This window comes from Triticum aestivum, chromosome 3D (genome assembly GCF_018294505.1).
Source record: "Triticum aestivum cultivar Chinese Spring chromosome 3D, IWGSC CS RefSeq v2.1, whole genome shotgun sequence".
NCBI classification, from domain to species: Eukaryota; Viridiplantae; Streptophyta; class Magnoliopsida; order Poales; family Poaceae; genus Triticum; species Triticum aestivum.
Window position 1 is genome coordinate 447,778,305 of NC_057802.1, and position 16,171 is coordinate 447,794,475.

At 43.5% G+C, this 16,171-nt stretch overlaps 1 protein-coding gene across 3 annotated transcripts; it reads left to right on the forward strand.

The window, feature by feature from the left end:
* The first annotated feature begins 11,307 nt into the window (after positions 1-11,307).
* On the forward strand, positions 11,308-14,412 carry LOC123079558 (cytochrome P450 704C1). Of its 3 annotated transcripts, none has more exons than XM_044502343.1 (5): positions 11,308-11,689; positions 11,905-12,120; positions 12,188-12,484; positions 12,545-12,874; positions 13,915-14,412. In XM_044502343.1, exons 1-5 carry the CDS (start codon positions 11,387-11,389, stop codon positions 14,305-14,307), a joined length of 1,539 nt encoding a protein of 512 aa, XP_044358278.1. In that variant the 5' UTR covers positions 11,308-11,386; the 3' UTR covers positions 14,308-14,412. The 3 variants fall into 3 exon arrangements, with proteins under 3 accessions (XP_044358278.1, XP_044358279.1, XP_044358280.1); XM_044502344.1 differs by having other exon boundaries at positions 12,188-12,472; XM_044502345.1 differs by lacking the exon at positions 13,915-14,412 and adding an exon at positions 13,303-13,819.
* Positions 14,413-16,171: the final 1,759 nt, after the last annotated feature.

Consider the following 16,171-nt stretch of genomic DNA (forward strand, 5'->3'; position numbering starts at 1 on the left):
CCCTCGTAGACCGAAAGCGGAAGCGTTAACACAACGCGGTTGATGTAGTCGTACGTCTTCACGATCCGACCGATCAAGTACCGAACGTACGGCACTTCCGAGTTCAGCACACGTTCAGCTCGATGACGTCCCTCGAACTCCGATCCAGCCGAGTGTTGAGGGAGAGTTTCGTCAGCACGACGGCGTGGTGACGATGATGATGTTCTACCGACGCAGGGCTTCGCCTAAGCACTGCTACGATATTATCGAGGTGTAATATGGTGGAGGGGGGCACCGCACAGGGCTAAGAGATCAATGATCAATTGTTGTGTCTATGGGGCGCCCCCTGCCCCCGTATATAAAGGAGCAAGGGGGAAGGCGGCCGGCCAAGGAGGAGGGCGCGCCAAGGGGGGAGTCCTACTCCCGGTGGGAGTAGGACTCCTCATTTCCTTGTTGGAGTAGGAGAGAAGGAAAGAGGGGGAGAGGGAGAAGGAAAAGGGGGCTGCACCCCTTGTCCAATTCGGACTAGAGGGGGGTGCGCGCCTCCTTCCTTTTGGCCTCTCTCCTCTATTCCCGTATGGCCCAACTGAAGGAAATATGCCCTAGAGGCAATAATAAAGTATTATATATTTCCTTATATTGTGATAAATGTTTATTATTCATGCTAGAATTGTATTAACCGGAAACATAATACATGTGTGAATACATAGACAAACAGAGTGTCACTAGTATGCCTCTACTTGACTAGCTCGTTAATCAAAGATGGTTATGTTTCCTAGCCATAGACATGAGTTGTCATTTGATTAACGGGATCACCTCATTAGGAGAATGACGTGATTGACTTGACCCATTCCGTTAGCTTAGCACCCGATCGTTTAGTATGTTGCTATTGCTTTCTTCATGACTTATACATGTTCCTATGACTATGAGATTATGCAACTCCCGTTTACCGGAGGAACACTTTGTGTGCTACCAAACGTCACAACGTAAATGGGTGATTATAAAGGTGCTCTACAGGTGTCTCCAAAGGTACTTGTTGGGTTGGCGTATTTCGAGATTAGGATTTGTCACTCCGATTGTCGGAGAGGTATCTCTGGGCCCACTCGGTAATGCACATCACTATAAGCCTTGCAAGCATTGAGACTAATGAGTTAGTTGCGGGATGATGTATTACGGAACGCGTAAAGAGACTTGCCGGTAACGAGATTGAACTAGGTACCGAGATACCGACGATCGAATCTCGGGCAAGTGACATACCGATGACAAAGGGAACAACGTATGTTGTTATGCGGTCTGACCGATAAAGATCTTCGTAGAATATGTGGGAGCCAATATGGGCATCCAGGTCCCGCTATTGGTTATTGACCGGAGAGGTGTCTCGGTCATGTCTACATAGTTCTCGAACCCGTAGGGTCCGCACGCTTAACGTTACGATGACAGTTTTATTATGAGTTTATGTGTTTTGATGTACCGAAGGAGTTCGGAGTCCCGGATGAGATCGGGGACATGACGAGGAGTCTCGAAATGGCTGAGACGTAAAGATCGATATATTGTACGACTATATTCGGACTTCGGAAAGGTTCCGAGTGATTCAGGTATTTTTCGGAGTACCGGAGAGTTACGGGAATTCGTATTGGGCCTTAATGGGCCATACGGGAAAGGAGAGAAATACCCCAAAAGGTGGCCGCACCCCTCCCCATGGGCTAGTCCGAATTGGACTAGGGAGGGGGGGCGCCCCCTTCCTTCTTTCTCCTTTCCCCTTCCCTTCTCCTATTCCAACAAGGAAAGGAGGAGTCCTACTCCCGGTGGGAGTAGGACTCCCCCTCCTGGCGCGCCTCTCCTCCCTAGGCCGGCGGCCTCCCCCTTGCTCCTTTATATACGGGGGCAGAGGGGCACCCCATGGACACACTGGATATACGATATTTTAGCCGTGTGCGGTGCCCCCTCCACCATATTACACCTCGATAATACCGTTGCGGAGCTTAGGCGAAGCCCTGCGTCGGTGGAACATCATCATCGTCACCACGCCGTCGTGCTGACGAAACTCTCCCTCAACACTCGGCTGGATCGGAGTTCGAGGGACGTCATCGAGCTGAACGTGTGTAGAACTTGGAGGTGCCGTACGTTCGGTACTTGATCGGTCGGATCGTGAAGACGTACGACTACATCAACTGCGTTGTGATAACGCTTCCGCTGTCGGTCTACGAGGGTACGTGGACAACACTCTCCCCTCTCGTTGCTATGCATCACCATGATCTTGCATGTGCGTAGGGAAATTTTTGAAATTACTACGTTACCCAACAGTGGCATCCGAGCCTGGTTTTATGCGTTGATGCTATGCACGAGTAGAACACAAGTGAGTTGTGGGCGATATAAGTCATACTGCTTACCAGCATGTCATACTTTGGTTCAGCGGTATTGTGAGATGAAGCGGCCCGGACCGACATTACGCGTACGCTTACGCGAGACTGGTTTCACCGTTCGGAGCACTCGTTGCTTAAAGGTGATTGGCGGGTGTCTGTCTCTCTCACTTTAGTTGAACCGAGTGTGGCTACGCCTGGTCCTTGCGAAGGTTAAAACATCACCAACTTGACAAACTATCGTTGTGGTTTTCATGCGTAGGTAAGAATGGTTCTTGCTAAGCCCGTAGCAGCCACATAAAACTTGCAACAACAAAGTAGAGGACGTCTAACTTGTTTTTGCAGGGCATGTTGTGATGTGATATGGTCAAGACATGATGCTATATTTTATTGTATGAGATGATCATGTTTTGTAACCGAGTTATCGGCAACTGGCAGGAGCCATATGGTTATCGCTTTATTGTATGAGATGCAATCGCCATGTAATAGTTTTACTTTATCACTAAGCGGTAGCGATAGTCGTAAAAGAAATTAGTTGGCGAGACGACAACGATACTACGATGGAGATCAAGGTGTCGCGCCGGTGACGATGGTGATCATGACGGTGCTTCGGAGATGGAGATCACAAGCACGGTGCTTCGGAGATGGAGATCACAAGCACAAGATGATGATGGCCATATCATATCACTTATATTGATTGCATGTGATGTTAATCCTTTATGCATCTTATCTTGCTTTGATTGACGGTAGCATTATAAGGTGATCTCTCACTAAAATTTGAAGATAAAGTGTTCTCCCTGAGTATGCACCGTTGCGAAAGTTCTTCGTGCTGAGACACCACGTGTTAATCGGGTGTGATAGGCTCTACGTTCAAATACAACGGGTGCAAAACAGTTGCACACGCGGAATACTCAGGTTAAACTTGACGAGCCTAGCATATACAGATATGGCCTCGGAACACAGAGACCGAAAGGTCGAGCGTGAATCATATAGTAGATATGATCAACATAGTGATGTTCGCCATTGAAACTAGTCCATCTCACGTGTTAATCGGACATGGTTTAGTTGATTTGGATCACGTAATCACTTAGATGATTAGAGGGATGTCTATCTAAGTGGGAGTTCTTAAGTAATATGATTAATTGAACTTAAATTTATCATGAACTTAGTCCTGATAGTATTTTGCAAATTATGTTGTAGATCAATAGCTCGCGTTGTTGCTTCCCTGTGTTTATTTTTGATATGTTACTAGAGAAAAATTATGTTGAAAGATGTTAGTAGCAAAGATGCGGATAGGATCCGTGATCTGAGGATTATCCTCATTGCTGCACAGAAAAATTATGTCCTTGATGCACCGCTAGGTGACAGACCTATTGCAGGAGCAGATGCAGACGTTATGAACGTTTGGCTAGCTCAATATGATGACTACTTGATAGTTTAGTGCACCATGCTTAACGGCTTAGAATCGGGACTTCAAAGACGTTTTGAACGTCATGGACCATATAAGATGTTCCAGGAGTTGAAGTTAATATTTCAAGAAAATACCCGAGTTGAGAGATATGAAGTCTCCAACAAGTTCTATAGCTAAAAGATGGAGGAGAATCGCTCAACTAGTGAGCATGTGCTCAGATTGTCTGGGTACTACAATCGCTTGAATCAAGTGGGAGTTAATCTTCCAGATAAAATAGTGATTGACAGAATTCTCTAGTCACCATCACCAAGTTAGTAGAACTTCGTGATGAACTATAATATGCAAGGGATGACGAAAGTAATTCCCGAGCTCTTCGTGATGCTGAAATCGACGAAGGTAGAAATCAAGAAAAACATCAAGTGTTGATGGTTGACGAGACCACTTCAAGTGTTGATGGTTGACGAGACCACTAGTTTCAAGAAAAGGGCAAAGGGAAGAAGGGGAACTTCAAAAAGAACGGCAAGCAAGTTGCTACTCAAGTGAAGAAGCCCAAGTCTGTACCTAAGCCTGAGACTAAGTGCTTCTACTGCAAAGGAACTGGTCACTGGAGGTGGAACTGCCCCAAGTATTTGGTGGATAAGAGGGATGGCAAAGTGAAAAAAGGTATATTGGATATACATGTTATTGATGTGTACTTACTAGTGTTTATAGCAACCCCTCAGTATTTGATACTGGTTCAGTTGCTAAAGAGTTGTAACTCGAAAACGGGAGTTGCAGAATAAACAGAGACTAGTAAAAGGCGAGGTGACGATGTGTGTTGGAAGTAGTTCCAAGATTGATATGATCATCATCGCACACTCCCCATACTTTCGGGATTAGTGTTGAAACTAAATAAGTGTTATTTGGTGTTTGCGTTGAGCATGAATATGATTTGATCATGTTTATTGCAATACGGTTATTCATTTAAGTTAGAGAACAATTGTTGTTCTGTTTACATGAATAAAAACCTTCTATGGTCATACACACCAACGAAAATGGTTTGTTGGATCTCGATCGTAGTGATACACATATTCATAATAATGAAGCCAAAAGATGCAAAGTTAATAATGATAGTGCAACTTATTTGTGGCACTGCCGTTTAGGTCATATTGGTGTAAAGCGCATGAAGAAACTCCATACTGATGGGATTTTGGAATCACTTGATTATGAATCACTTGATGCTTGCGAACCGTGCCTCATGGGCAAGATGACTAAAACGCCGTTCTCCGGAACTATGGAGAGAGCAACAGATTTGTTGGAAATCATACATACAGATGTATGTGGTCCGATGAATATTGAGGCTTGTAGCAGGTATCATTATTTTCTGATCTTCACAGATGATTTGAGCAGATATGGGTATATCTACTTAATGAAACAGAAGTCTGAAACATTTGAAAAGTTCATATAATTTCAGAGTGAAGCGAAATCATCGTAACAAGAAAATAAAGTTTCTACGATTTGATCGTGGAGAAGAGTATTTTAGTTACGAGTTTGGCCTTCAGTTAAAACAATGTGAAATAGTTTCACTACTCACGCCACCTGGAACACCACAGCATAATGGTGTGTCCGAACGTCATAAACGTACTTTATTGGATATAGTGCAATCTATGATGTCTCTTACCAATTTACCACTATCGTTTTGGGGTTATGCATTAGAGACAGCTACATTCACGTTAAATAGGGCACCATCAAAATCCGATGAGACGACGCCTTATGAACTGTGGTTTGGCAAGAAACCAAAGTTGTCGTTTTTTAAAGTTTGGGGTTGCGATGCTTATGTGAAAAAGTTTCATCCTGATAAGCTCAAACCCAAATCGGAGAAATGTGTCTTCATAGGATACCCAAAGGAGACAGTTGGGTACACCTTCTATCACAGATCCGAAGGCAAGACATTCGTTGCTTAGTATGGATCCTTTCTAGAGAAGGAGTTTCTCTCGAAAGAAGTGAGTGGGAGGAAAGTAGAACTTGATGAGGTAACTGTACCTGCTCCCTTATTGGAAAGTAGTTCATCACAGAAATCTGTTCCTGTGACTCCTACACCAATTAGTGAGGAAGTTAATGATGATGATCATGTAACTTCAGATCAAGTTACTGCCAAAGAACTTGATGAGGTAACTGTACCTGCTCCCTTATTGGAAAGTAGTTCATCACAGAAATCTGTTCCTGTGACTCCTACACCAATTAGTGAGGAAGTTAATGATGATGATCATGTAACTTCAGATCAAGTTACTACCAAACCTCGTAGGTAAACCAGGGTAAGATCCGCACCAGAGTGGGACGGTAATCCTGTTTTGGAGGTTATGTTACTAGACCATGACGAACCTACGAACTATGAAGAAGCGATGGTGAGCCCAGATTCCGCAAAATGGCTTGAAGCCATGAAATCTGAGATGAGATCCATGTATGAGAACAAAGTATGGACTTTGATTGACTTGCCCAATGATCGGCGAACCATTGAGATTAAATGGATCTTCAAGAGGAAGACGGACGCTGATAGTAGTGTTACTATCTACAAAGCTAGAATTGCCGCAAAAGGTTTTCGACAAGTTTAAGGTGTTGACTACGATGAGAGTTTCTCACTCGTATCTATGCTTAAGTCTGTCTGAATCATGTTAGCAATTGCCGCATTTTATGAAATCTGGCAAATGGATAAACAAAACTGCATTCCTTAATGGATTTATTAAAGAAGAGTTGTATATGATGCAACCAGAAGGTTTTGTCAATCCTAAAGGTGCTAACAAAATATGCAAGCTCCAGCGATCCATCTATGCACTGGTGCAAGCATCTCGGAGTTGGAATATACGCTTTGATAAGTTGATCAAAGGATATAGTGTTATACAGACTTGCGGTGAAGCCTGTATTTACAAGAAAGTGAGTGGGAGCACTACAGTATTTTCTGATAAGTATATGTGAATGACATATTGTTGATCGGAAATAATGTAGAATTATTCTGCAAAGCATAAAGGAGTGTTTGAAAGGAGTTTTTCAAAAGAAAGACCTCGGTGAAGCTGCTTACATATTGAGCATCAAGATCTATAGAGATAGATCAAAACGCTTGATAAGTTTTTCCAATGAGTACATACCTTAACAAGATTTTGAAGTAGTTCAAAATAGAACAGTCAAAGAAAGAGTTCTTGCCTGTGTTACAAGGTGTGAAATTGAGTAAGACTCAAAACCCGACCACGGCAGAAGATAGAAAGAGAATGAAAGTCATTCCCTATGCCTTGGCCATAGGTTCTATAAAGTATGCCATGCTGTGTACCAGATCTATTGTATACCCTACACTGATTTTGGCAAGGGAGTACAATAGTGATCTAGGAGTAGATCACTGGACAGCGGTCAAAATTATCCTTAGTGGAATAAGGACATGTTTCTCGATTATGGAAGTGACAAAAGGTTCGTCGTAAAGGGTTACGTCGATGCAAGTTTTGACACTAATCTAGATGACTCTTAGTCTCGGTCTAGATACATATTGAAAGTGGGAGCAATTAGCTAGAGTAGCTCCGTGCAGAGCATTGCAGACATAGAAATTTGCAAATATACTTACGGATCTGAATGTGACAGACCCGTTGACTAAAATTATCTCACAATCAAAACATGATCACACCTTAGTACTCTTTGGGTGATAATCACATAGTGATGTGAACTAGATTATTGACTCTAGTAAACCCTTTGAGTGTTGGTCACATAGAGATGTGAACTATGGGTGTTAATCACATGGTGATGTGAATTATTGATGTTAAATCACATGGCGATGTGAACTAGATTATTGACTCTAGTGCAAGTGGGAGACTGAAGGAAATATGCCCTAGAGGCAATAATAAAGTATTATATATTTCCTTATATCATGATAAATGTTTATTATTCATGCTAGAATTGTATTAACCGGAAACATAATACATGTGTGAATACATAGACAAACAGAGTGTCACTAGTATGCCTCTACTTGACTAGCTCGTTAATCAAAGATGGTTATGTTTCCTAGCCATAGACATGAGTTGTCATTTGATTAACGGGATCACCTCATTAGGAGAATGACGTGATTGACTTGACCCATTCCGTTAGCTTAGCACCCGATCGTTTAGTATGTTGCTATTGCTTTCTTCATGACTTATACATGTTCCTATGACTATGAGATTATGCAACTCCCGTTTACCGGAGGAACACTTTGTGTGCTACCAAACGTCACAACGTAAATGGGTGATTATAAAGGTGCTCTACAGGTGTCTCCAAAGGTACTTGTTGGGTTGGCGTATTTCGAGATTAGAATTTGTCACTCCGATTGTCGGAGAGGTATCCCTGGGCCCACTCAGTAATGCACATCACTATAAGCCTTGCAAGCATTGTGACTAATGAGTTAGTTGCGGGATGATGTATTACGGAACGCGTAAAGAGACTTGCCGGTAACGAGATTGAACTAGGTACCGAGATACCGACGATCGAATCTCGGGCAAGTGACATACCGATGACAAAGGGAACAACGTATGTTGTTATGCGGTCTGACCGATAAAGATCTTCGTAGAATATGTGGGAGCCAATATGGGCATCCAGGTCCCGCTATTGGTTATTGACCGGAGAGGTGTCTCGGTCATGTCTACATAGTTCTCGAACCCGTAGGGTCCGCACGCTTAACGTTACGATGACAGTTTTATTATGAGTTTATGTATGTTGATGTACCGAAGGAGTTCGGAGTCCCGGATGAGATCGGGGACATGACGAGGAGTCTCGAAATGGCCGAGATGTAAAGATCGATATATTGGACGACTATATTCGGACTTCAGAAAGGTTTCGAGTGATTCGGGTATTTTTCGGAGTACCGGAGAGTTACGGGAATTCGTATTGGGCCTTAATGGGCCATACGGGAAAGGAGAGAAAGACCCCAAAAGGTGGCCGCACCCCTCCCCATGGGCTAGTCCGAATTGGACTAGGGAGGGGGGCGCCCCCTTCCTTCTTTCTTCTTTCCCCTTCCCTTTTCCTATTCCAACAAGGAAAGGAGGAGTCCTACTCCCGGTGGGAGTAGGACTCCCCCTCCTGGCGTGCCTCTCCTCCCTAGGCCGGCGGCCTCCCCCTTGCTCCTTTATATACGGGGGCAGAGGGGCACCCCATGGACACACTGGATATACGATATTTTAGCCGTGTGCGGTGCCCCCTCCACCATATTACACCTCGATAATACCGTTGCGGAGCTTAGGCGAAGCCCTGCGTCGGTGGAACATCATCATCGTCACCACGCCGTCGGCTGGATCGGAGTTCGAGGGACGTCATCGAGCTGAACGTGTGTAGAACTTGGAGGTGCCGTACGTTTGGTACTTGATCGGTCGGATCGTGAAGACGTACGACTACATCAACCGCGTTGTGATAACGCTTCCGCTGTCGGTCTACGAGGGTACGTGGACAACACTCTCCCCTCTCGTTGCTATGCATCACCATGATCTTGCGTGTGCGTAGGGAAATTTTTGAAATTACTACGTTACCCAACACCAATAAGGCCCAATACTTCTCCCCGGTGAATTCCCGTAACTCTCCGGTACTCCGATAAATACCCGAATCACTTGGAACCTTTCCGAAGTCCGAATATAGTCGTCCAATATATCGATCTTTACGTCTCGGCCATTTCGAGACTCCTCGTCATGTCCTCGATCTCATCCGGGACTCCGAACTACCTTTGGTACATGAAAACACATAAACTCATAATATAACTGTCATCGAACTTTAAGCGTGCGGACCCTACGGGTTCGAGAACTATGTAGACATGACCGAGACACGTCTCCGGTCAACAACCAATAGCGGAACCTGGATGCTCATATTGGCTCCCACATATTCTACGAAGATCTTTATCGGTCAGACCGCATAACAACATACGTTGTTCCCTTTGTCATCGGTATGTTACTTGCCCGAGATTCGATTGTCGGTATCTCAATACCTAGTTCAATCTCGTTACCGACAAGTCTCTTTACGCGTTCGGTAATACATCATCCCGCAACTAGCTCATTAGTCTCAATGCTTGCAAGGCTTATAGTGATGTGCATTACCGAGTGGGCCCAGAGATACCTCTCCGACAATCGGAGTGACAAATCCTAATCTCGAAATACGCCAACCCAACAAGTACCTTTGGAGACACCTGTAGAGCACCTTTATAATCACCCATTTACGTTGTGACGTTTGGTAGCACACAAAGTGTTCCTCCGGTAAACGGGAGTTGCATAATCTCATAGGCATAGGAACATGTATAAGTCATGAAGAAAGCAATAGCAACATACTAAACGATCGGGTGCTAAGCTAACGGAATGGGTCAAGTCAATCACGTCATTCTCCTAATGAGGTGATCCCGTTAATCAAATGACAACTCATGTCTATGGCTAGGAAACATAACCATCTTTGATTAACGAGCTAGTCAAGTAGAGACATACTAGTGACACTCTGTTTGTCTATGTATTCACACATGTATTATGTTTCCGGTTAATACAATTCTAGCATGGATAATAAACATTTATCATGATATAAGGAAATAAATAATAACTTTATTATTGCCTCTAGGTCATATTTCCTTCACCTATTTCACCAGAAATATGTGAAAATAACATTTTTCACAGGAAACTATTTAACCCAAATATGAAACTGAAATGTCAACTTGTGAAACTAATTATTTGGAAATGTGTGGAATTTTATTTCGAAAGAGTAAAATATGTTATTTCAAAAATGTGCAACTGAAATAGATATTATTTTTGTGAAACAAGCCAGTGAAACGTGAAATGCACGTTCTGGAAGTGAAAAAAATGTTAAACTAAAATCTCAACTTGTGAAAATGAAAATTTTGAAATGTGGAACGGTTTACTTCAAAAGTGTGAAATATGTTTTTTTTCAAAAATGTGAAATTAAAATAGATGTGATTTTCATCAAACAAACTAGTGAAAAGTGAAATGTAGGTTCTGAAAGTGAAAAACAATATGAACTGAAATGTCAACTTGTGAAACTGATTTTTTTTATGCGTGACAGCTTGTTTAAAAAATGTGAAATATGTTTCAGAAAATGTGCAATTGAAATATATGTGTTATTTGTGAAAAAAGGCCGTGGAAAGTGAAATGTAGGCTCTGAAAGTGAAAAATAATATGAAACCGAAATGTCAACTTGTGAAATCTATTATTTCGAAATGTGGAATGGTTTATTTTAAAATAGTGAAATATGTTCTTTCAAAAATGTTCAATTGAAATATATATGATTTTTCTGATACATGCATGCTACCACCAAGCATGAAATCGACTGTACCATCTCACATGCACAGAGTGTATTGCAGTGTATCTCATCTGAAAAATGGTTCACGTGTTATACACTATTCTTTAGCATTCAATGAATGGCCCGGGATCTGCCGCTATCAGCCGGTAAGGCGCAATTTTCCATTTTGCACGATAATAGGGATTGAAAGAAACAAGAGAGGAAAGCGAATTAAGAAGAAAAGGACGACACGAAGAGATAACGTGGCCCAAGGTGGACCGTAAGGAATCGTTTGCCATAGTTCCCGCCGGCCGGCCGAATCACTCACACGCACAGCTCCGCTCAGCTCACAAGTCACAACACACACGCGACCAAGTGAGCGGCTATGGCGACGGGAATGCCAGAGTGCTCCCCGGCCTTGCTGGTGGCCGCCGGCCTCGCCGTGCTAGCGATCTGCTCGTACCTTGCCGCCATCGTTGTCGGCCGCGGCGCCGCGCGGTACCCGCCTGTGGCCGGAACGGTGTTCCACCAGGTATACCACCTCCGGCGGCTGCACGACTACTACACGGACCTGTTCCGCGAGCACGCCACGTTCCGGCTGCTCGCGCCGGGACGGAGGCAGATTTACACCTCCGACACGGCGGTGGTCGAGTACATCCTTAGGACCAACTTCGCCAACTACGGCAAGGTACGCGATACAAGGTACTCCCTCCGTTTCAAAATAGACGACTTAATTTTGTATTAGTTTTATATACTAGTTAATACAAAATTGAGTCATGTATTTTGAAACGGAGGAAGTAGTACAGTAACTAATTTGGATCAAGAGAGTGATCAATAGCTCAGGATGTCCGCTGACATATATGCGTGTGATCGATGTTTCTGAACGACCTCACACAACTAAAGGGCGCGTCTAACTACGACAAGACGAGCGATCTCTTCGGAGACGGCATCTTCACGGCGGACGGCGACAAGTGGAGGCAGCACAGGAAGATCGCCAGCTACGACTTCTCCGCGAGGGCCCTCCGGGACTTCAGCGGCGGCGTCTTCAACAGGGACGCCGCCAAGCTCGCGCACATCGTCTCCGGCAACGCGGCCGCGAAGCAACCCATGGACTTTCAGGTCAACCATCGAGCATCCTCTGACCTATGATCAAGGACGTGTATATTTGACTGGTTTCTTGGATCAGGACTTGCTGATGAAAGCGACGATGGACTCCATCTTCACCATCGCCGTCGGCGTGGACCTGGACACGCTGTCGGGGTCGGAGGAGGGGAGCCGCTTCGCCGCGGCGCTAGACGACGCCAGCGAGTTCACCCTGCTCCGTTTCGTCAATGCGTTCTGGAAGGTGTCGAGGTTCCTCAACGTCGGCGCCGAGGCGGCGCTCCGGCGCAGGATCGAGGTCGTCGACAAGTTCATGTACAAGCGCATCCGTGCCAGGGCGGAGGAGATATCGGACGGCGACATTGGCAAGGCACACGACACTGTTAGTATGCGAGGCTTGAAACTGAGGCTCAGGTTCCCCCTGACGTTGATGACTTGACAGGTGTCCAAGGATGATCTGCTGTCGAGATTCATACAGGCAACCACCAGCGACGCCGGGGAGGTGGACTACAAGCACCTGAGAGACATGATACTGAACATAGTCATGGCCGGCAAGGACCCGACCGCCGGAGCGCTTGCCTGGTTCCTTTACATGATGTGCAAGCACCCGGAGGTCCAGGAGAAGATAAGTGAGGAGGCTGCCGACGCCGGCGAGGCCACGTCGTCCATCGACGACTTCTCCCGGAGCCTCACCGAGGAGGCGCTCAACAAGATGCACTACCTGCACGCCGCCCTGACGGAGACGCTCCGGCTGTACCCTTCGCTCCCGCTGGTGAGTCCATCCATCTACCTTGAATCGACGGCACACTCTAAACTTGCTGGGATTCCATGAAAGATTATAACTGCAGATTTTTTTTGAAAAGAAGGCAATAGATTTACCGTTCATTAATTAAGTACTTAGAAGAAAATTGCATAGTTAATTAATAGTAGTAAAAAACAGTCTTGCTAAATCTTAATCGACTGAGACTTGTTTATGCATTAGTCGATGCTATATCCGTGAGATCTTACATTGAGGTCCATATAGAAGTTTTTTCTTTATTCCTTTTTTCTTACATGTTATGTCACTGTACTGAGATTTGGATGAGTCTCACTGAGACTAGTCCCACCCAACGAAAAACCATCGATAATGTGCCCCAAGTTGATACCCGTAAAGGCAAAGCAGTGTCAGACCTGAGCCACCAATGCAAGCAACTCTCACAGGATGCTAAGCAGACCATGGCCAGCTCGTGGACTAAACCGAGGGTGGGCAGAGTAAAACTCAATCCAGATGGTTCTTACCTTGAAAACAAAGGGGTGCAGGCATCATTCTCAGGGATTCTGAAGGCTCAGTAATTCTTAGTTCATGCAGACATGTATTCACATGCGCTGATGCATTAGAAGCAGAGCTATTAACTATAAAAGAAGGAATTTCATTAGCACTGCAATGGACTTACTTACCCGTTGATGTCGAATCCGATTGTTCGGAGGCTATCTCGACGATCAAGGAAGGAGTTGGCAACAAATAAAAGCATGCGTTCATAGTCAAGGAGATCATTGATAGTATGGAGGAAAGAGATTCTTGTATTAGTCACACTCGTCAAAACTGTAATAATGCTAGTCATTCTATGGCTACTTTTGGTAGTTTGTAGTGCCGAACTGTGGTTTGGCTAGGCTTTGGATCAGAAGAGGTTGTGAAAATTATTGGACGAGATTATAATACCGACCGAACTTTGAGTAATATGAGAACTTTTCCACAAAACAAAAAACCAGGCTAAAACCATCACAATTTGTTGAGCTGCACAACTTCAGATATGAGTTCTTTTTGTGCTTCAGGATAACAAGGAGTGCTTTTCCGACGACATTTTGCCCAACGGCTTCAGCGTCGGCAAGGGAGACATCGTATTCTACGCACCCTACGCCATGGGCCGGATGGAGCGGCTGTGGGGCGAGGACGCCATTGTCTTCCGGCCCGAAAGATGGCTCGACGAGCGCGGCAAGTTCTTGCCGGAGAGCCCTTTCAAGTTCACAGCTTTCCAGGCTGGTCCAAGGATCTGCTTGGGAAAGGAATTCGCGTACAGGCAGATGAAGATCTTCGCGGCCGTGTTGCTCCGCTTCTTCGTGCTCGCGTTGTGTGACAAGGATGAAAGCGTCAACTACAGGACCATGATCACGCTCTACATCGATCAGGGTCTCCATCTTACGGCTACGGCGAGAGGCATCGTGTAGCCAACTTTGTACTCAAGATACGCGTACGCGCACGATTGAATGTCTCTTTTTTTTTATTCTCGCGATTGAATGTCTCAAGTATTGAACCTTAGCCCGGACATGGAAGTAGATCCGTGTGAACATATATTTTGTGAACCACCTTTTTTTTAAAATTCGGATATGAGCAACTTCTTTAAAAAATTAAACCTTTTTTAAAATAGAATTTTTTTCCCCTAGTACTTTTAAATATGGCATAAATATTTAAGAAATGTTCTTGTCATTTTAAAAATGTTAATAATAATGTAAAAATATTATCATAATTTTTAGAAAAAATTCAAAAACAAAATTGTGCATGACATTTAAAAAGTTTAGACATTTAAAAATATGTTAATGAAATTTTAAAATTCTTAGCAATTTTAAAAAATTCTATGACACTTTAGGAAAAAAATCATAAACCCTTAATAATTTTTTGCATGTTTTACCAAAAATGTTGATAGCATTTAAAAATATGTTAAATGCGATGGAAAATACTTATTTTGTATTAAAAGAAAACTCAGTGTGCATTTTAAAAAATTTGAACATTTAATCGGATATATTTGCGATGTTATTTGAAAAATATGTTTAGTGTGCATTTAAAAAATGTCACTGCTACACAAAAATGTTCAATGTGTATTTTTAAAAGTTCACATGTATTTATTTTTAAATAAAGTCACCCAAAGAAGGCGGATTTTTTTAAAATATTCGCCGGCTCGACAGCCGTTAGATCTAGTGTGAACCTATGACCCAGACGCGTTCTTACAATTGCAACAACGATGGTGTTGCGGAAACTTTCGCAACAGATGTCATGTTACGGAAACTTTTGCAACAGAAGTCCTGTTACATAATGTTTTTGCAACAGAGGTCCAGTTGCGGAATTTTTTTCCAAAACTTTATTTTTTTGCACAATTTTTTTGCAACATAGATCCTGTTGTAGAACCTCGTTGCAACACAAAGTGTGTTGCAAAAGCACCTCGGGGTGATAATTCACTGCAGCAAACACACAACGGTTCTGAGCCAAGGAGAAGATAAGACTAAGTGGGCATGAAGAAAGACACGTGGCAATTGGAGCAGGCGGTGGATGCGGCCGAGCGATCCGCCGGTTGATTATTAGGATTTCCCCCCAAAGAAAACCAAAATAACAAATAACGAAATAACGAAAAATAGAAAATGAAAACCGAAAGAAAACTGATAAAAAAACCGATAGAGTAAAACACAGAAAAGCAAAATAAAAAACCAGGCGGAACCCCAATATCGGGCCTAAGTTTCGAAAACCAATCTGGAGTATGAGGCCGCGCAGTTGGGCTAGCCCAATAAGACGAACACTGTAGGTTAGGGCTCTCGTCGATTTCGCAGTAAGCCAAACATAGGACGGGTGTTCGTGTTTGCTGCTCATAGCGAGGAATAGGTATGCTCCGTCCGATGTAACACCGGTCCATCAACACATATATTTCTACTTTTGTAAATTTCAATAAATATGTTTTAAATGTACTAAATTAAAAAGTGGCGGAATAAGTACCAAAAATGGTTTATTGCTTTGAAAACTAAATTGTTTGAAATAAATGTGTGAACATTTTTTAAATACATGATAAACTCTTTTTAAACACACAATGAACCTGTTTCAAACACACCTTTCTCCCAAAACACTTTTTAGGTAATATAGAAACATCATTCACAATCTATTTAGTACTCGCTCTGTTCCATAACGTAAGACATTTTTTGACACTGGTCAAAAACCTTCTTACATTATGGGACGGAGGTAGTAGAACATTAGAAAGGAAAAAATAGAGAGAGAGAGAAAACAATACCTTTTTAAAAACAAATTAAAACAATACATGTCGACGTGCTT

Bases quoted from the DNA above. Each gene is read 5' to 3' on its own strand.
- LOC123079558 (XM_044502343.1), top strand. From the start codon at position 11,387: ATGGCGACGGGAATGCCAGAGTGCTCCCCGGCCTTGCTGGTGGCCGCC. The intron at 11,690-11,904 runs GTACGCGATACA...ACACAACTAAAG, and splicing joins ACTTCGCCAACTACGGCAAG to GGCGCGTCTAACTACGACAA. The intron at 12,121-12,187 runs GTCAACCATCGA...TTCTTGGATCAG, and splicing joins AGCAACCCATGGACTTTCAG to GACTTGCTGATGAAAGCGAC.